Source organism: Callorhinus ursinus, unplaced genomic scaffold (assembly GCF_003265705.2).
Source record: "Callorhinus ursinus isolate GAN/ISIS: 27379988/994484 unplaced genomic scaffold, GSC_fseal_2.0 scaffold29, whole genome shotgun sequence".
NCBI classification, from domain to species: Eukaryota; Metazoa; Chordata; class Mammalia; order Carnivora; family Otariidae; genus Callorhinus; species Callorhinus ursinus.
This window is the reverse complement of record NW_027397091.1, coordinates 10668590-10690227: the sequence shown is the minus strand read 5'-3', so window position 1 is coordinate 10690227 and position 21638 is coordinate 10668590. Positions and strand designations below refer to the sequence as shown.

The 21638-nt window shown below is 37.3% G+C and overlaps 1 protein-coding gene across 1 annotated transcript in view; it reads left to right on the top strand.

Moving 5' to 3' along the window:
• The window catches only part of TASP1 (taspase 1), a 264833-nt gene that overhangs the window by 72076 nt on the left and 171119 nt on the right, over positions 1–21638 (top strand). Inside the window, exon 8 of the mRNA XM_073878472.1 lies at positions 10278–10384. Coding sequence (XP_073734573.1) covers positions 10278–10384 — 107 coding nt within the window. The remainder of the gene's footprint in view (positions 1–10277; positions 10385–21638) is intronic.

The following is a 21638-nucleotide window of genomic DNA, read 5'->3' as shown; positions in this document are numbered from 1 at the left end:
TCCACATTGTTGCAAATGGCAAGATTTCATTCCTTTTGATGGCTGCATAATATTCCATTGTATATATAGACCACATCTTCTTTATCCATTCATCTGTTGATGGACATCTTTGCTCTTTCCATAGTTTGCCTATTGTGGACATTGCTGCTATAAACATTGTGGTGCATGTACCCCTTGAGATCCCTACATTTGTATCTTTGGGGTAAATACCCAGTAGTGCAATTGCTGGGTCATACAGTAGCTCTATTTTCAAATTTTGAGGAACCTCCATAAAGTTTTCCAGAGGGGCTGCACCAGCTTGCATTCCCACCAACAGTGTAGGAGGGTTCCCCTTTCTCCACATCCTCACCAACATTTGTCGTTTCCTGACTTGTTAATTTTAGCCATTTGGTGTGAGGTGGTATCTCATTGAGGTTTTGATTTGGATTTCCCTGATGCCGAGCGATGTTGAGCACTTTTTCATGTGTCTGTTGGCCATTTGGATGTCTTCTTTGGAAAAATGTCTGTTCATGTCTTCTGCCCATTTCTTGATTGGATTATTTGTTCTTTGGGTGTTGAGTTTGATAAGTTCTTTATAGATTTTGGATACTAGCCTTTCATCTGATATGTCATTTGCAAATATCTTCTCCCATTCTGTCAGTTGTCTTTGGTTTTGTTGACTGTTTCCTTTGCTGTGCAAAGCTTTTTATCTTGATGAAATCCCAATAGTTCCTTTTTGCCCTTGTTCCCTTGCCTTTGGCAATGTTTCTAGGAAGAAGTGGCTGTGGCTGAGGTTGAAGAGGTTGCTGTCTGTGTTCTCCTTTAGGATTTTGATGGACTCCTGTCTCACATTTACGTCTTTCAACCATTTGGAGTCTATTTTTGTGTGTGGTGTAAGGAAATGGTGCAGTTTCATTCTTCTGCGTGTGGCTGTGCAATTTTCCCAGCACCATTTGTTGAAGAGACTGTCCTTTTTCCATTGGACATTCTTTCCTGCTTTGTCGAAGATGAGTTGACCATTGAGTTGAGGGTCCACTTCTGGGCTCTCTATTCTATTCCATTGATCTATGTGTCTGTTTTTGTGCCAGTACCATACTGTCTTGATCATTACAACTTTGTAATAGAGCTTGAGTCTGGAATTGTGATGCCACCAGCTTTACTTTTCTTTTTCAACATTCCTTTGGCTATTTAGGGTCTTTTCTGGTTCTATACAAATTTTAGGATTATTTGTTCCATTTCTATGAAAAAAGTTGAGGGTATTTTGATTGGGATTGCATTGAATGTGTAGATTGCTCTCAGTAAAATTGACATTTTCACAATATTTGTTCTTCCAATCCATGAGCATGGAACTTTTTCCATTTCTTTGTGTCTTCCTGAATTTTTTCATGAGTATTCTATAGTTTCTGAGTACACATTTTTTGCCTCTTTGGTTAGATTTATTCCTAGGTATCTTATGGTTTTGGGTGCAATTGTAAACGGATCGACTCCTTAATTTCTCTTTCTTCTGTCTTGTTGGTGTATAGAAATGCCACTGATTTCTGTGCATTGATTTTATATCCTGCCACTTTACTGAATTCCTGTATGAGTTCTAGCAGTTTTGTGGTGGAGTCTTTTGGGTTTTCCACAGAAATTTTCATAGCATCTGCAAACAGTGAGAGTTTAACTTCTTCTTTGCCGATTCAGATGCCTTTGATTTCTTTTTGTTGTCTGATTGCTGTGGCTAGGACTTCTAGTACTATGCTGAATAGCAGTGGTGATAGTGGACATCCCTGCCGTGTTCCTGACGTTCGGGGGAAAGCTCTCAGTTTTTCCCCATTGAGGATGATATTCGCTGTGGGTTTTTCATAGATGACTTTTATGATATTGAGGTATGTACCCTCTATCCCTGCACTGTGAAGAGTTTTAATCAAGAAAGGATGCTGTACTTTGTCAAGTGCTTTTTCTGCATCTTTGGAGAGGATCATACGGTTCTTGTTCTTTCTTTTATTAATGTATTGTATCACATTGATTGATTTGTAGATGTTGAACCAACCTTGCAGCCCAAGGATAAGTCCCACTTGGTCGTGGTGAATAATTCTTTTAATGTACTTTGGATCCTATTGGCTAGTATTTTGGTGAGAATTTTTGCATCCATGTTCATCAGGGATACTGGTCTTTAGTTCTCCTTTTTGATGGGGTCTTTGTCTGGTTTTGGGATCAAGGTAATGGTGGCCTCATAAAACGAGTTTGGAAATTTTCCTTCCATTTCTATTTTTTGGAACAGTTTCAGGAGAATAGGTATTAATTCTTCTTTAAATGTCTGATAGAATTCCCCTGGGAAGCCATCTGGCCCTGGGCTTTTGTTTCTTGGGAGATTTTTGATGACTGCTTCAATTTCCTTAGTGGCTATAGGTCTGTTCAGGTTTTCTATTTCTTCCTGGTTCAATTTTGGTAGTTTATACATCTCTAGGAATGCACCCATTTCTTCCAGGTTATCTAATTTGCTGGCATAGAGTTGCTCATAATATGTTCTTATAATTGCTTGTATTTCTTTGGTGTTGGTTGTGATCTCTCCTCTTTCGTTCACGATTTTGTTGATTTGGGTCCTTTCTCTTTTCTTTTTGATGACTCTGGCCAGGGGTTTATCAATCTTGTTAATTCTTTCAAAGAACCAGCTCCTAGTTTCGTTGATCTGTTCTACTGTTCTTTTGGTTTCTATTTCACTGATTTCTGCTCTGATCTTTATTATTTCTTTTTTCCTCCTAGGTTTAGTCTTTATTTACTGTTCTTTCTCCAGCTCTTTTAGGTGTAGGGTTAAGTTGTGTATTTGAAACCTTTCTTGTTTCTTGAGAAAGGCTTGTCTTGCTATATACTTTCCTCTTAGGACCGCCTTTGCTGCATTCCAAAGATTTTTAACAGTTGTGTTTTCATTTCATTGGTTTCCATGAATTTTTTTTAATTCTTCTTTAATTTCCTGGTTGACCCATTCATTCTTTAGTAGGATGCTCTTTAGCCTCCATGTATTTGAGTTCTTTCCGACTTTCCTCTTGTGATTGAGTTCTAGTTTCAAAGCATTGTGGTCTGAAAATATGCAGGGAATGATCCCAGTGTTTTGGTAGCAGTTGAGACCTTATTTGTGACCCAGGATGTGATCTATTCTGGAGAATGTTCCAGGGGCATTAGAGAAGAATGTATATTCTATTGCTTTGGGATGGAATGTTCTGAATATATTTGTGAAGTCCATTTGGTCCAGTGTGTCATTTAAGTCATTATTTCCTTGTTCATCTTTGCTTAGATGATCTGTCCATTTCAGTGAGGGGGGTGTTAAAGTCCCCCACTATTTTATATTGTTGTCAATGTGTTTCTTTGCTTTTGTTATTAATTGGCTTATATAATTGGCTGCTCCCATGTTAGCGGCATAGATATTTACAGTTGTTAGATCTTCTTGTTGGATAGACCCTTTAAGAATCATATAGTGCCCTTCCTCATCTCTTATTTTAGTCTTTGTTTTAAAATCTAATTGTCTGATGTTAGGATTGCCACCACAGCTTTCTTTTGATGTTCATTAGCATGGTAAATGGTTTTCCACCCACTTACTTTCAATCTGAGGGTGTTTTTGCATCTAAAATGAGTCTTGCAGACAGCATATCGATGTGTCTTGTTTTTTTATCCAATCTGATAGCCTGTGTCTTTTGATTGGGGCATTTAGCCAATTTACATTCAGGGTAACTATTGAAAGTTATGAGTTTACTGCTATTGTATTGCCTGTCAGGTGACTGTTCCTGTATGTTGTCTGTATTCCTTTCTGGTCTATGTTTTTTTTAGGCTCTGTCTTTGTTTATAGGACCCCTATTTCTTGTAGGGCTGGTTTTGTGTTTGCAAATTCTTTTAGTTTTTGTTTTTCCTAGAAGCTTTTTATCTCTCCTATTTTCAATGACAGCCTAGCTGCATATAGTATTCTTTGCTGCATATTTTTCTTGTTTAGTGCCCTGAATATAACTTGCCAGTCCTTTCTGGCCAGCCATGTCTCTGTGGATAGGTCTGTTGCCAATCTAATGTTTCTACCATTGTAGGTTACAGATCTCTTGTCCCGAGCTGCTTTCAGGATTTTCTCTGAGACTTGTAAGTTTTACTATTAGATGTTGGGGTGTTGACCTATTTTTATTGATTTTGTGAGGAGTTCTCTGTGCCTCCTGGATTTTGATGCCTGTTTCCTTTCCCAATTAGGGAAGTTTTCTGTTGTAATTTGTTCCAATATACTTTCTGCCCCCCTCTCTCTTCTTCTTCTGGGATCCCGATTATTTTAATATTGTTTCATCTTATGCTGTCAGTTGTCTCTCGAATTCTGCCCTCGTGATCCAGTAGTTGTTTATCTCTCTTTTTCTCAGCTTTTTTATTCTCCATCATTTGGTCTTCTTTATCACTAATTCTTTCTTCTGCCTCATTTATCCTAGCAGTTAGAGCCTCCATTTTTTATTGCATCTCATTAATAGCCTTTTTGATTTCAACTTGGTTAGATTTTAGTTCTTTTATTTCTTCAGAGTTTCTCTAGTATCTTCCATGGTTTTTTCGAGTCCAGCTAGTATCTTTATAATCATCATTCTGAACCCCTAGTTCCCACATGTTACTAATGTCCGTACTGATTAGGTCCCTTCCAGTTGGTACTGCCTCTTGTTCTTTTCTTTCGAGGTGAGTTTTTCCATCTTGTCATTTTGTCCAGGGGAAAATAGATGAATGAGAGAATAAAATGCTAACAGGGTAACAACGACCCCAGAAAAATATACACTAAACAAATCAGAAGCGACTGAAATGGGGGTGGGGGGAGACAGGGAAGGGAAAGAAAGAAAATAAAACAATATAATCAGATATGATCAGACTGGTGAATGGATCAATGCCACACACTAGATTGTGGGCGTATTTTGTTCTGTTAGAGGAAAGTGCCTCCCAAGATTTTAAAGAAAGAAAAACTTATATCTATATATACAAAAATAAGTATAAATATGATGAAGGGATGGACTATGAGTGTAAAGATGAAAATTATAAAAGATTTTATAAAAGAAATTGATAAGAAGTTGGTTGAAAAAAAAAAGGGAGAGAATGTGATCAGGCAGGAGACTAGAATAAAGCCATACACTAGAGATTTAGGACATGTTTTGGTCTGTTAGAAGAAACTGTACCCCAAAATTTTAAACATAGGAGAACTTATATATGTACTAAAAATAAGGTTGGGTATAATGTAGGGATAGAGTATGACTCTAAAAATGAAAAATAAAGAGTTTAAAAAACGGGATTGATAAGATGTTGCTTGAAAAAGGGAAAAGGAAAAATTAATAAAAATAGAAAAAGAAAGAAAAATTTTAAGAAAGTAACTTTGAAAGACTAAAGTATCATGGGGAAAAACAGTCATGAATTATATGTGCTGTATTCCCCTAGTGCTGGAGTTCTGCTGTTCTCATTGATCGGTAAACTTGGCCTTGTCAGGCTGTTCCTGCTGATCTTCTGGGGGACGGTCCTGTGGTAGTGATTCTCAAATGTCAAGGGTCGGGGCTAAGTAATCTTGGGTTTGCTCTCGGGAGCTTTTGTTCCCTTCAAGCTTTCCCTACAGCTTTGCAGGATTAGGGTGAAAATGGCGGCCTCCTAATCTCCGCCATGGTGGAGCAGAGAACTTGGTGCCCCAGTCCTCAGTGAGCCCCCAGAGAAAAGCAGTCAATCACTCCTGTCTCCCTGGTCTTTGGCCGCACTCCGTGCTCACCCGGCCTGTGACCGAGCATTTCTATCTCTGGCACACGACCCTGTGTGGAGTCTCCAAACCCAGTACATTCCTTCAGTGCACTCCTGGGGGAGGAAGGGGAGTCTCCCCTGGTTTGCTGCTTGTTGGGTCCCTCCTGGAAGAACAGTGGCCCGACTGTGCCGCAGATCACTATTTTTGGCAACCCCGAGCTGCGAGCCCACTCCTACAGCCGGCTTCCCTGCTCTGATACTTGGGACGTCTGCTGTACTCAGGCACCCCCGGTCTTTCTGTGACCCTGAGAGTCTTGAGACCACACTGTCCCAGTGTGGGTTCCATCCCCCGCTTAGCCACTGGAGCAATGTCCCTCAGTGGAGCAGACTTTTAGAAGTTTCAATGTTGTGCTCCCTTGCTCTATCACTTGCTAGTAGCCGGCTCCCCGCTGTCCCCCATCTGTCTTCCCAAATATTGCCTCGCATTCACTTCTGTGCATGTCCTACCTTCCAGAAAGTGGTCGCTTTTCTGTTCAGAGAGTTGCTGCTATTCTTTTCTTCCATCTCCTGTTGAGTTTGTAGGTGTTCTGAATGGTTTGATACCTATCTAGCTGAATTCCTGGGACCAGACGAAATTTAGATCTCCTACTCCTCCACTATCTTGCTCCTCCTCCCAATTACTGGCTTTTATAATTTTGGAAAAATTCTTATTCCATTTTTAATTTTTATTATTTTATTTTTTATTTTTTGTTTAATTTTATTTTATTAAAGATTTTTATTTATTTGTCTGAGAGCGAGAGAGAGAGAGAGAGAGCGCACAAGCAGGGGGTAGTGGCAGGCAGAGGGAGAAGCAGGCTCCCTGCCGAGCAAGGAGTCTGTTGTGGGACTTGATCCCAGGACTCTGGGATCATGACCTGAGCCAAAGGTAGAGGCTTAACCAACTGAGCCACCCAGGCATCCCTCTTATGCAGTTTTTTAAAACATTACCTTTATCCCATTATTTTACTTTCATCTTCTGAAATCCTGATTAAACATAACATTAGGCCTTCTTACATTATCTACCCTATTAATATTTTTCTGTGTTTTGTATCATTTTATATCTTTTATTTTTTAATTATTTATTTAAATTAACATATAATGTATTATTTGTTTCAGGGGTACAGTTCTGTGATTCATCAGTCTTGTACAATATCCAGGATTCACAACACATACCCTCCCCAGTGTCCATCACCCAGCCATCCCATCTCCAACCCACTTCCCCTTTCCCCTCAAGAAATCCTCAATTTGTTTCCTAAGTTTAAGAGTCTCTTATGGTTTTTCTTTCTTTCTGGTTTCATTTTGTTTCATTTTTCCTCTCTTCCCCTATGATCCTCTGCCTTGTTTCTTAAATTCCGCATATGAGTGAGAACATATAATAATTGTCTTTCTCTGATCGACTCATTTTGCTTATCATAATACCTCTAGTTCCATTTAATCTCTTTTAGCTGCTTTCTGGCTAACTTTTTTCCAATCAGTCTTCTAATTCACTAGCTCTTTTTTTCTGTATCCTATCAGCTACCAAACATGTACATTGAGATCTTAGTTTTGGTTATTTATCTTTTCATTTCTAGAAGTTCTGTTTTTGTTTTGTTTTGTTTTTTTAATAGTCTTTGCTTTCTTTTAGCTTATAGTATAATCTGTAGATATTTTTCATGTTCTTTTATCTTTTTTAATCATTAGAGGTGTACTTGTTTTATATTTGTGCCTGATAATTCTGGTATCTGAGATCCAAATTGGAATTTTTTCCTGTATGTTCTCATTTATGGTGCCCCATTTTTTTGGTGCCTGATTATTTTTGACTATGTGCTTTTCATTGCCCTTGAATGATTATTTGTGTAGTTTCACTATGGGCTAGGATGAAGGCATTTTTCTCTAGATATTATTTTTTGCATTTATTTTTGCCAGTTGTGTGTGTACTGTTTATAGGAAAAACACTCCTCTCTCTTTTACTTTCATACTACTATCATATTCAGAACTCTGTACATTGGGGCACTTCAGTGGCTCAGTTGGTTAAGTATCTGACTTCGGGTCAGGTCATCATCTCAGGGTCTTGGGTTCGAGCCCCATGTCAGGCTCCCTGCTCAGCGGGGAGTTTGCTTCTCCCTTTTCCCCTGCCCCCCACTCGTGCTCTCTCTCTCTCTCAAACCCTCCCCCCCCCAAAAAAACCCCAAACCTCTCTGCACCACTTTTGACACCAGATGTGTGGGCTTCTACACCAAGCAATTCTTCAACGACATCTGGGTGTCCTACGGTTCGGTTCAATTCTGATTACAGCTGGAGTTAGTGTAGACCACACAGTTTAGGGCTGAGTCTCATAAATCTACCACTTCCTCTTTAGATACCAATTGGAAGTCTAGCTTGTCACTTGAAGTTCTGACCAACTGGCTATGAATCAGAGGTTCCCATGACCCCATCCTTGGGTTCGATTAACTTGTATCATCCTCCTGACATGTATGTTTAGCTACCTGGAAGCTCCCCAAACCTTGTACTTTTGGAATTTTTATGGAGGTTTCATCATGTAGGCATACTCAGTCTTTAACTCAATTGCCAGTACTTCCCTACTTCCCAGAGGATGGGGATGGGATGGAAGTTTCAAGCTTTTAATTATGGTTTAGTCTTTCTGGTGATCAGTCTTCATCCTGATGCTATCTAGGAGCCCACTAAGAGAGTTACCTCATTAAAACAAAAGACATTCATATCACCCAAGAAATGCCAAGGGATTTAGAAGCTCTGTGAGAAACTGGGGTCAAAGACCAAATATTAGAACAAAAAATGGTCCTAGTGCTCTTATAATTTAGGAAATTACAAGGGTTTTAAGAGATCTTTCCCAGGAACTAAGGGCAGAGAACAATATATATAATTTCTATTATTTTATACACCATTAATCAGAATCTACTTAAACTTAGTTCAAAGCTTAACATTTCCTGACCCAACCAGACTACATGTTTGCAAATCTCTGTGCAAGGGCTTCAGTCAACTCCAGACTTCTCAGTGGTAGTTTTTTTCTTTCTAAGTCCTCTTATCCCTGTCCTCTTCCTCCTCCTTATTCTTTTCTCTGCCTTGATCCAAGGCAGTCTTGCTTGAATGTACTTGGAGTTGGGATGGGAGGTAAGAGAGGACTTGCATAGTTCTGAATCAGCTCCACTGTGAGAGCATTAGCCCTTTCAATCCCCAGCTTATTGTGGGAAGTGTCTCTTATGAAACTCTCACCTCTGATGGGCTCTGGGCTTGACTTACGTCTCTCTTTGATGCCATTTAACCAAACTCCTGTGTACTAGTGTTGGCAAATGCTCACAGTACAGTAATAACAGCATTAGTCCTCAGTTTACCCCGGAATTTAGCTTGGGACTTTTTATAAGGTTTTAATGTTTTTAAGGTGGTGTTTCTTCATATTTTATTGAACATTTTTAGTAAATTAAGTAGGAGAATTACTCTGAATAATTTAGTCTGCCATTATCAGAAAACTTTGATAATCTCTTTAGCATTATATTCTAGTTTATAATTTCTCTTTTATCAGCTGAATCTAGTAGGCTGTTGAAATCTATATGTCAAGTTTAAAATTTTTAATTATTATATTTCTTATTTTTAGAAGCTCCATTTTGTTCTTCTTTAAGTCGGCCTGGTCATTTTATCATTTTTTGTCCCTTAATTATATTTTCAGTATCTCTTTTCTTAATTTCTGTGAGCATAAATACGTTTTTTTATTCTATATCTGATTATTCATTATTTGAGGCCTTTGTAGGTCATGGTATGCTTTCTTATATTTGGCTTGCTTTTAGTCTTTTATTTTTGGTGGTTCATTTCTCATGTATTTTGTAAATCTTTTTTTGTTTGTTTTTTAAACTATGGGCTCATGTTAATTGGAATGTGGGAATTCTCTGAGGTCTGGTAAGTTAACATGTGTTTTTCTACGGAGTATTCGCATTTGTTTTTTGATGGGTTTTTGAAGCTCTGCAACACCAAGATCGTGTGTGTGTGTGTGTGTGTGTGTGTGTGTGTGTGTGTGTGTTTTCAGACCACACAGATAATAAGAATTCTCCCTTAAACTTGTCTGAACATAGTTTTTGTTCATGAATTTTCTAGTGAGTGTTTTCTTCCTTTACATTTATAGCCATAGCTGAGACTTGCAAGTTTCCTGTTTCTTTGTACTGAGTGGCCTTTTCTAGTTTTCCCTTTCACTGGGCATGTTATTCCTTGAGATACCTTACTTTTTTTTGTGGGAAAATCTCTAATATGTTTTCTCATGTTGTATTGTCCCCAGATTTCATTCCTTGTCCTTTATGCACAGAGACCTTCAAAACCAAAGTTGGCAGTAGCATGCATTAGCAGATACCTCTGGGTACCATCTACCTTCAGGACTCATTTGCCTATCTGGATTTAACCTTTTTCTTACTTCTTTAACCTTAGGTTATTTCTCTTATTCTCCTACCACCTCAGTGTACATTGGAAAAACTTTTTTAACCCTTTATTCAACATTCTTAAGGAAGGCTCTTCAGGATATCTCATTACCTCATTGCCTTAATATTTCTCAAATGTTACTTTTAATGTTTCTTTTATAGGATTCAGTTTAGCTGCATTTAAAAGAAACAAGAGGAAACTAGAGCTGGCAGAAAGGGTGGAAACAGATTTCATTCAACTAAAGAAAAGAAGACAATCAAGTGAAAAGGTCAGGAGGTGTTTGAAATGTTAATCATTAATGTATCATAATGATATCTATATCTGCATTTAGACATATAAGCTTTAGAATAGTACTTTCCAGTAGAAATACAATGCATGCCACATATATAGTTTTAAGTTTTCTAGTAGCTACATTTAAAAAAAGTAGGAAGAAACAGGTGAAATTAATTTTAATGATTATTTTATGTAAACCAGTGAATCCAAAATGTCCCTTCAAAAATTTAACCAGTGAAAAAATTATTAGTGAGCTGTTTTCTTTTTTCTTTCTTTTTTTTTTTTTATTAAGTCTTTAAAACCAGTGTGTATTTTATACTTACAACACATCTCAGTTATGGCACTAAGTTTTCATTAGAAATATTTGGTTTGTACTTAAATTTCATAAAATTAACAGTTGAAAAAGTAGGTCTACATAACAGGTTATTCTAAACATACTTTAAACTTTCTAGTAATTGAATTGAATATGTTTTAAAATTAAAATAGTTAACATTTAGTAAAATTAAAAATTCAGTTTCTCATATGCTCTTGCCACATTTTAAGTGCTCAGTAGCTACATGTGGCCCATGACTACTGTTTTGGTTCTTGCAGTTCTAGATAGTGATTCTTAACATGGCTGATTAGAGAGTAGAGTGTGTTATAAGGAAATGTATATATTGGATTCATGTAGATATTTCTACATTCTAATTACATGTCTCTGTTTTTTAGTCTTTTGCATTCTTTGTTTGCATTTTGCACATTAGTGTACCATCATGAGTCTGTGTGTTCCATTTCTTAGGTGTTTTGAGGGGTAGAAAGAAGCTGAAAGCCACAACATTCTTGCTCAGCCCATAGCTTGGGGGTTTGTTATCACACAATTCATGATGGGTGTCTCACATCACAGGCATTTGATGTACTTTGACATCTCATTTTTTTTTTTAAGATTTTATTTATTTGAGAGATTGAGAATGAGAGATAGAGAGCACGAGAGGGAAGAGGGTCAGAGGGAGAAGCAGACTCCCTGCTGAGCAAGGAGCCCGATGTGGGACTCGATCCCGGGACTCCAGGACCATGACCTGAGCCGAAGGCAGTTGCTTAACCAACTGAGCCACCCAGGCGCCCTACTTTGACATCTCATTAATGTTCTTTATTGGTTATTCCTTTTATAATTGCTCATATATTGGTTTATGCTTTCTGTCACAGTTTTATATTATTTACTCTATATAAATGCATAAGTTATCTTTCATAGTGGTATATATTTTCCCAGTATGTTGCTACAGGGAACAATTAATCAAACATTTTGGTCCAAATCTTTTCATTTTTCTGCCAGAAAAGAGTAGGAGATTAGGAGGTGAATGAACAAATTAGTAAGTAGGTCTTGGTGAAAATGGATAGTAGTGTGGTTCCATTTCTTAGGTTTCTTTATCCCATGTGATATCTGAGTGAGCAAATGTAAGACTTTTGACCTTTTAAAAAACTGTGATACAGTTTGCGTGGCAGTGAGTAATTTAATCATTTTTATAAATGTGTATACCCATGTAACCCTCACACCTGTCAAGATGTAGAACATTTCCAGTTCTTTTTGTGCTTCCTTCCAACCAGTCTCTACCTTCTACAGGCAACTGCTGCTCTGATTTTTCTCACCATAGATGTTTTGTACTGTTCTTAAACTTTATATAGTTGAAATCATACAGAAGTTACTCTTTTCTGTTTGGTTGATTTCACAAAGTGCTTTTGAGACACTTACCACCGGCTCATTCTTTTTTATGTACTTAGTAATTAATATTCCCTAGTATGAATATACTATAGTTTGTTTTTCCATTCTCCTTTTGATGGGCATTTGGTTTGATTTTAACTATTGTGAATAAAGTTGCTCTGAACGGTCTTTTTTTTTTTTTAAGATTATTTATTTATTTATTTATTGGACAGAGAGAGAGAGAGAGAGCACAAGCAGGGGGAGCAGTAGGTAGCGGGAGAGGGAGAAGTAGGCTCCCCGCTGAGCAAGGAGCCCAACCCAGGGCTTGGTCCCAGGCCCCTGGGATCGTGACCTGAGCTGAAGGCAGACGCTTAACGACTGAGCCACCCAGGTGTCCCTGCTGTGAACATTCTTATACAGATTTTTTTTTTTTAGACATGAGTTTAGGATTTTTATGCAGAGAAATACCAGTTGATCTCATAGGGAATATATTTAGCGAGTCTTATTCAGAAGACCCATTTTTTTCTTCAGAAAATATTTATTAAGCAGTTACTCTTGGTATGGAGCTGGGTAGTAAGAAAAGCAGTAGTGAACAAGGTGGAGGAAATTTGTACAATAATGAAACTTCACATTTTAGTGGATAGAAACAAATATAGAAGTATATAATTAAGTAAGCTAGTTACCATGTTTGGTAACTGTTAGGAAGGAAGAAACTCCCCATAAAATGATGTGATACAGAGTAATTTGGATGTGAGAGACACAAAAGAGCCCCAAAGGAAGACTCCTTTAGTTAGTGATCAAAACAGATCTCTCTGAGGACATAATATTTGAAAAATAAGATGTGTGTTTTATGAAGAGTCAGTAGAACTCATTCCAGGCAGAATGAACTGCATGTGCAATGGCCCTGGTGGGGAGTTGGCATATTGGAGGGATGGAGAAGAGCCATCAGTGTGCCTAAAGCAGAGTGCAAGGGGAGAATGGTATGAAATGCAGCTGGAGAGGTAGCTAGGTGCTGGCTCCATTAGGATCTGGTAGATATGGCAAGGAGTTTCTGTTTTATTTCGTGAATAATGAGTAGCCATTGAAGAATTAAAAGTAGAGAAGTGATGCTGTCTTATTCACATTTTACAGAGTTCTCTTGGGCTGTTTTGTGTTGTATGGATCGAAGGTGGGGGCAAGAAGAGAAGTGAGACTAGTTAGGAAGTTATTACAGTTGGGAGATGGTGACAACGTGGACTGATAGGGATGAAATTGGAGAGAAGTGAATATATCAGGGATATCTTTTGAAAGTTCCTAGAAAGACAGGCAGTATTGCTGCCTTAGGTATTGGCAAAGAAGAGAGAAGAATGAAAGGTTTTAGCTTCAGGGACTGAGTAGTGCCATTTACTGAGGTGAGGAGGCCTGGAGGAGGCATGGCTTCATGGTGATAGAGGTAGGAAGTGGAAATTTGGCCCATTTTCCTTTAACGGACTAAGATTAACCAATACTTTCCATTTTCGCCATAAGACATATTACCTGATGCCAACAGCACACTAAACACCCTAAAGCTAATAGACCATCATTTAGTGTACCATGCTCCTCTGCTTTCAGTTGAATTATGTGCCACCAAAGCCCCATTATACTTGTTATTATCATTGTAATTATTATTGTAATTACATAATTCATTAAGTGTCACATAAACTGATGAATACTGAGTTTAAAAAGAGAGTTGTGGGTTTGAAAATGAAGACTGTTGTTTGAGAACTACTTGAAAAAATAGAGTTGGTTCTTAAAAAATTGCCATAGAATTAAGTATAGGCAAGCCAGCTGTAAAAGATTGAGAAAAATCATAAAAATCTAAAAGCATTCTGGGTGTGTTGTTAGTGTCTTTATGTTCTTGTTCTATTTTAGATAAAACGAAACTTGAAATCACAGGACAATTCAGTGTATTTTAGTTTATGTAAGAAAGATGATACAGAACATTTAGTTGTGGGCCTGCATTCAAAGGAAAGGCTTTGGTCTTATATAAAAAGATTGGCTAATGAATGAATCTTTGTGTTTTAAATAAAAAGAAAATGTTTAAGTTATGTGTACTTTGTTTTTAAATGATTCTCCACTTTACCCAGAGAATATTCAACTTTACAAAAATTTAACCAACCACTCACCATACTGGTTAGGAGGATCTTTCAATAAAAAGCTTGGTATAGCAGGAGGAAAGATTAACTGTGGAGTTGGGTTATATGCATCTGAAGCTTATGGACAGATCAGAAGGGAGAGTCCCACTTGGAAATTATTGGCATCAAAAGGAACATAAATACATGTGGCTAGATGAGCTCACTTAGGAGTGAGAGAAGATAGGGGTCTGAAAATTGGACCCTGGACCAGTTCAACATGTACAAGTTGGGAAGAGGAAAACCCAGCAAAAGGAGAAAGAAGATGCAGTGAGTGAGACAGTTGTATCACCAGGAGAATGTCTAGGAAGCCAAGCGAGGAGCAGTTCATCACCTGGGTGGAGTGCTGCTAAGAGGACAGAGGACTGATCATTGGATTTAGCAACCGGAGACTGTGGGCCTAGATAAGGACAGTTTCTGTGACATAGTGGATTGTGGACCAGTGTGGCAGGGGTTAGTCAAGGAGAACAAGGGTGAAGATAACTCTTGAGAAGTTTTGCCATGGCGTGGTAAGAGAGAGAGATCTGAGGTCAAGAGACTCTACCATTGTCAGTTATGGTCTGTGAATTCAATGAGTAATTTAACATACAAAGGCTCAGTTTTCCTTTCCTTTCCTTTCCCTTTCCCTTTCCTTCTTCCTTTTTAAGATTTTATTTATTTGAGAGAGAGAGAGAGAGAGAAAGCACAGAGGGCGGAGGGTCAGAGGGAGAAGTGGGCTCCCCGCTCAGTGGGGTGCATGATGCGGGACTCAGTCTTGGGACTCTGGGATCATGATCTGAGCCGAAGGCAGATGCTTAACTGACTGAGCCAGCCAGGTGCCCGAAGGCTCAGTTTTCTTATCTTTAAATGAAAATTGTGATAGTCTCATGGGGAACAAAAGTGATAATAGATGTTCAAGTGCTTTGTGGCTATCATTGACTTAATCAGACACAATAGTCTTTGCCACAGTGACCTTCATCCTTAAAGTCACTTAGCCAAGAAGAAGAAAAAGGAAGGGGGGGGCGCCTGGGTGGCTCAGTCATTAAGCGTCTGCCTTTGGCTCAGGTCATGGTTCCAGGGTCCTGGGATCGAGCCCCGCGTCAGGCTCCCTGCTCAGCGGGAAGCCTGCTTCTTCCTCTTCCACTCCCCCCGCTTGTGTTCCTACTCCCGTTATCTCTCTGTGAAATAAATAAATAAAATCTTAAAAAAAAAAAAAAAAGGAAAGGAGGGAGGAAGGTAAAGAAAACTGCTGCCCAAATTAATTACCCTGGGTGGAGTATTTTAGATATCTTAAAGGACAGGAAAATTATTTTTTATTTTATATTATTATTAACATATAATGTATTATTTGTTTCAGGGGTACAGGTCTGTGATTCGTCCGTCTTACACAATACACAGCACTCACCACAACACATACTCTCCCCAATGTCCATCATCCAGCCACCCCATCCCTCCTACCCCCACCACTCCAGCAACCCTCAGTTTGTTTCCTGAGATTGAGTCTCTTATGGTTTGTCTCCCTCTCTGGTTTTGTCCTGTTTCATTTTTTCCTCTCTTCCCCTATGATCCTCTGCCTTGTTTCTCAAATTCCACATATCAGTGATATCATATGATAACTGTCTTTCTCTGATTGACTTATTTCACTTAGCATAATACCCTCTAGTTCAATCCACATCGTTGCAAATGGCAAGATTTCATTTTTTGATGGCTGCATAATACTCCATTATATATATATATGTATATATATATATATATACACACACACACACACACACATATATATATATATATATATATATATCACATCTTCTTTATGCATTCATGTTGATGGACAGCTGGGCTCTTTCCATAGTTTGGCTATTGTGGACATTGTTGCTATAAACATTGGGGTGCATGTACCCCTTCAAATCACTACATTTGTATCTTTGGGGTAAATACCCAGCAGTGCAATTGCTGGGTTGTAGGGTAGCTCTAGTTTCAGCTTTTTGAGGAACCTCCATACTATTTTCCAGTGTCTGCACCAGCTTGCATTCCCACCAACAGTGTAGGAGGTTCCCCTTTCTGACAGGAAAATATTTTTAATATTCAGAATATATGAGCTTTAATACATACAAAGCTCTGTGTTTGACACTGGCCTACAAAAAATAATGGGGACCCAAGCCCCTGTCGTTAAAGAAAGATGCTGGCCAGAGGCTTTGTTTTATAGATTAATGCTGCATAACCTTGGTAGGCCTTATCTAAATAGTAAAGATAATAAAACACGTTCACAGAAAGAAAAGACCCCCAGATAATGAGCCAGTGGGGCAGAAAATTATAATTTTTAAGAGAAGTGTAATAATTTTTTAGAGATATGACAGGAAAGGACAAATAGCTATTTTCTAAATCAGCATGTATTTAGTTTATTTCTCCTTATCCTATGTGTAGCTTCAGCATAGTTTTGGGTAGCCAGCATCGATTGAGGCCCAGGACTACTGTTTGTTCCAGCTATACAATATAACCTATGAGTTGGTTATATAAATATAATAAAAAGAATAGTGTGTTTGGTAACTTTCCTAATGTTGATATTTTTTGTTACTCAGTGTTGAAGGAGATAAACATTATCTTGAAGAGTATATGATAGAGTAAGTCAGTATTTTTAATCCCGAAAATAAATCAATTAGAAATTTTTGTTGCATTGATATTTCTTGTTATTCTTTAAAAAAGTAATTGATTGTACCGACATTGCCACAATACTAAGAAATAAAAATTAAAGCAAGAGAAATATTTAATAGCTTGCTATCTCACTAAATTGTAGTGATTTTATTTTTCTCAGTCTTTGATCATTTACATTTACATTTGACTTAGTTTAAAATAAGAATAGTTAGTTAATCCATGGAATGTTTTTGGCGGCAAACAATAGAAAACCTGATTGTGGTTAGGATATGCATATTTGTCTTCCTTCTCCCTGGCCTATTGCCATGTAATAAAAAGTTTGGAGATGGTTGGTTGTTGGCGTTAGCTTAGGTTTCCAATGATGCTAGAGCCAACATATCTGGGATTCTCTTGGGCCTTTCTCTCATGCCTTTTACCTTATGGATGTAATATGGCTCCTACAATTTTAGATGTCACATCTGCGTTCAAGGTGAGAAGAAGCGAGATGATGGGTGTGGGGAGACTATTGCCAGATGTATTGGTTACTTTTTAAATCTGGGATGCGAGTTTTCCAGAGTCTCCCTATAGACTTCCCCTTAGTTATATTTTGGGGAGTAGTGGAGAAGGGGCACAATTCAGTCACTTGGCTTTTCTTGGCTGTAAGAGAGCTTAGAAAGTTCAGTGGGTTATCCTAATGACTGTCTTATATAGCTCATGGCTTGCTCCTGGACACTTTGTCTTCCCAAACAAAATAGTGGTTTTGTTGTCAAAGGAGGGGGAGAAGAGTGGTTGTTAGGGAGGCAATTTATAGAATATAGTGTAAGGGCTTTATTATTTCCTTCCCCACAATTGACATGCCCCTTATTACTATAAACGGATACTGGGTTAAGAAGCTAATCTACACATAAACCAAATAAAAACACATTTTATCTTGACTTTTCAGGATATATAGATTTTAAGATACAATATTAAAACACGAGGAATATAAATTCTTAGAAATTGTCTTTTCTTGGTAAGTGGCATCTGTTTCAACCTTGTTTATTTTTCATGACTTAGAGGGAAGACATGCTGGAGAATGAAACATTTACTGTTTAACTATAGTGCTGTATATATAATATAAAAATAGTAATTGTTCTTTCCCTTATGGTATATAGACAGTCCATACTTTGCATGATAGTGCTGGACCATAAAAATGTGCAAGCTGGAAATGTGCAAAGGGATCTTAATGACAAAAAATTACACTTGTTCCTTGACCTTTAAACATTTTTGTCAGAACATTAAAAACTCTTTTACTGTATGTATGGTACAGTAACTATACTATACTATAGTACTATACTATTATATACTATAATGTATAGAGAAATGATTAAAAGTTAAGTAAAACTAATATTAGTATGCTAATTTGAAACATTAGAGGCAGTAAGAATTAAAGTGTTTTATTTGTGTTAAAAAAAAAACTTATCCAGAGTAGTTTGAACAGCACTTGCTTTCTTGTTATGTAACTTATGATATGGAGTGAGCATCTTTTTATGTCAAAGTGAATTGTCAAGCTCCTTTTTGATTTTTTTTAAGATTTTATTTATTTATTTGAGAGAGAGAATGAGAGATAGAGAGCATGAGAGGGAAGAGGGTCAGAGGGAGAAGCAGACTCCCTGCTGAGCAGGGAGCCTGATGTGGGACTTGATCTCGGGACTCCAGGATCATGACCTGAGCCGAAGGCAGTTGCTTAACCAACTGAGCCACCCAGGCGCCCTCCTTTTTAATTTTGGATCAGCTTTCAACATTTTATCCTTTGCTCTTTCCATGTTGCGAAATATCTCCCAGAGTTTTTTTTTTTTTTTTCCTTCCTGCTTCCCTCCCTTCATTCTTTCTCCTTCAGGTTCAATTTATTTCTTTATTTATTGAGGTATAGACGACATACAATATTATATTAGTTTCAGGTTGTACAACATAATGACTTGACAGTTCTGTGCATTACTCAATGTTCACCATGATAAGTATAGTCACCAACTGTCATCATACAACATTATTACAATATTGTTGATTATGTTTCCTGTACTGTACTTTTCATTTCCATTACTTACTTTATAACTGGAAGTTTGTACCTCTTAATCCCTTTCACCTGTTTTGCCCACCTCCCACCCCCCCTTCCATCTGGCAACTACCAGTTTGTTCTCTGTATTTATGAGTCTGTTTTTGTTTTGTTGTTGTTATTTACTTGTTTTGTTTTTAATATTCCACACAGAAGTGAAATCATATATATTTGTCTTTCTCTTAGAGTCACTTTAATGTCAGTTTTTTTTTTTTTTTTTTTCCAACATCACTTCCTCTGGGACATCTTTGTCCTTTTTATCACAGCCACATTACTTATTTATGTTAATATATTTGTCTTCACTAAATTCCTCTGACTGTAGATCTAAAGTATCTTGATGGTGTCAGTGTCAAACATTCCCACTGTCAGCAGTTTCTTTATAACTTCATTTATTTTTGATTAGAATTTTACTTCCAACATTATCACTTTTTGTTTCTTTGCTTCACTTTCATCTTTTTTGGCCAGTTCCCTCTTTTGATTATCATTTTCTGGTAAAATGTCATATGAATTTATCACCAGGTGACAAGGAGGCAGCACAGCTATACACTTTGCTGTCTGTGCATGGTGACCCATCACTGACAGACTTTGAAGGAAGCGACATGATTGGTTACTGATCATGATGAGCCTCTGATGTTTACATAGTGACCTGTGAACTGAAGAGCTAGCAATGAAATCTGTACTTCATGCAACTTATTCATAGTTAATATACTATGGTAACTGAAATTTGAACCATGTTGTTGAGCGACTGGTACTATTTTAACTGTGATAACTGAAATTGGTAAATATTGGAACTAGGCAAAGTGGGGACTGTGTTTCTGTAAGAGAACCTGAACTGTTTGTCCCACGGAGGTTCCTTCGGTATGAGTTTTGCCGATCACATATGCATGGTACCTTTTAGCATGCTTTTCTGTCCTTTCTAATTCCTGCACTGGCATCTGGATCTCCCCTGACAGTATTGTCATGAACTCTCATTGTTAGACTATGTCTCAGTAATTCTTGTGGTATGTGTGATGAAGTGATGACATGTTTTAAATTTATTTTTTGCTTTGTTTTGATACAAAAAGAGAAAGATAGTTATATTAGTATTAGTCTTTATCATATTTAAGAAAGGAAACCTTTCATTTGGAATGAAGTGGTTAGCTCATTGACCAATTGCTGTTCTTGACTTGTGCCATAGGACTGACTGAGTCGCTATAAAGAGGAGATGCTCACATTGGGAAAACAAACAGACTTAGTGTACACCATAACCTAGGTTTCATAAATATCAGTTTCAAACATTTAGCCCTGGATATTACCAGAAGGGACTCTTTTATTCTTAGAGTATTAAAAGAAGTTGGGGGTATTGTTTGATCTCAATATATTTGATGTTTCAAGCCTTTTTTTTTCCCTCTTCCTTTTTCACAAGCATATTGTTGGAATAGTTTCCATGTCTTTTTCTTTAATAACAGATTTTATGATTGAATGTACATAGAATTTTTTGCCTCCTCCCACCACTTTTACAAAGTAATTTAAGCTTTCAATTAATTTCATTGGTTTTAGGTAAAACAGTACTTGCATAGGATAGTGGAATGAAAGATAATTAGACCTTTTACCATTTTGTGAATATCTTCAATTCTTCAATTTCTAATGAACAAGTTGAGAAAATTTTGCAATGCTTTATAAATGTTGTGTGTTCAAAACCACTCTAAAGAGATGCTACAACTTTTAATTTTGTGTTCTTTAGCCACCACATAGGGACATCAAATTGGCCACATGTTTCAGAAAGGAAATGTTGGGCCTTACTTTGTGCGCTTCATATAAATATATTCTATTCTTTTGAAGTATATTGTGGGTAACATTTTTCTCTTTTATCCACCATCTTGAAATTATTATGTAAACGCTTAACTGTATCATACTAAATCACTGTATTTTTTGGGTGAGAGGTAGGTTAAGATCAAAGAAAATAAATGCACAAAAAACATGTTTTCCTCAGATTGTTCTATTTGTACTTGTGTACATGTCTATAATGCATACAGGGAAAGGAGTAATTAGTCTTTTATAGAAATTTGCTTGATCTGGAATTTTGTTGTGTTTCTCAAGAAGATGGTTAATGCATAGATATAAGTAAACAGAAGAAACTTTGAATTCTCTTTACATGAAGAAATGTAGTTTATATATTTAAACTTTTCATAAAACTGAAAATTCATTCTGTTAAGTGAGTACTTTGAGTTTTAAGTAATATATTAAAAATTACATTTGCATTGCCTATCTTGATTACTGAATAAAGCTAGAATTTACATATAAATCAGATACATCAGTAACTTAATTAAACTATCACATTTGGGGCATTGGGTGGCTCAGTCGGTTAAACATCGACTTTTGATTTCAGCTCAGGTCACAATCTCAGGGTTGTGAGATTGAGCCCCATGTTGGCTCTGCACTGGGTGTGAAACCTGCTTAAGATTCTCTCTCTCCCTCCCCCTTTGCCCCCTCCCCTCCCTCTAAAAAATATATTACATTTAATACTTACTATCACCTCATGCATTTATGTAGGTTATGGAGCCTGGTGATCAGCATTCCTTTGCAGTATAACTTGATAGGAATTCTTTAAATGTCTGTGGTTTCTTGTACTTTGTGTCAATCCATCAATTATTTGAATTCAGAACTTTTCAACCCTTGATAGCTGGACAATTGCAGTATTTGTTTCCCTGTGTCAAGAAGAGCTTCTCAGTTCTCATATAAA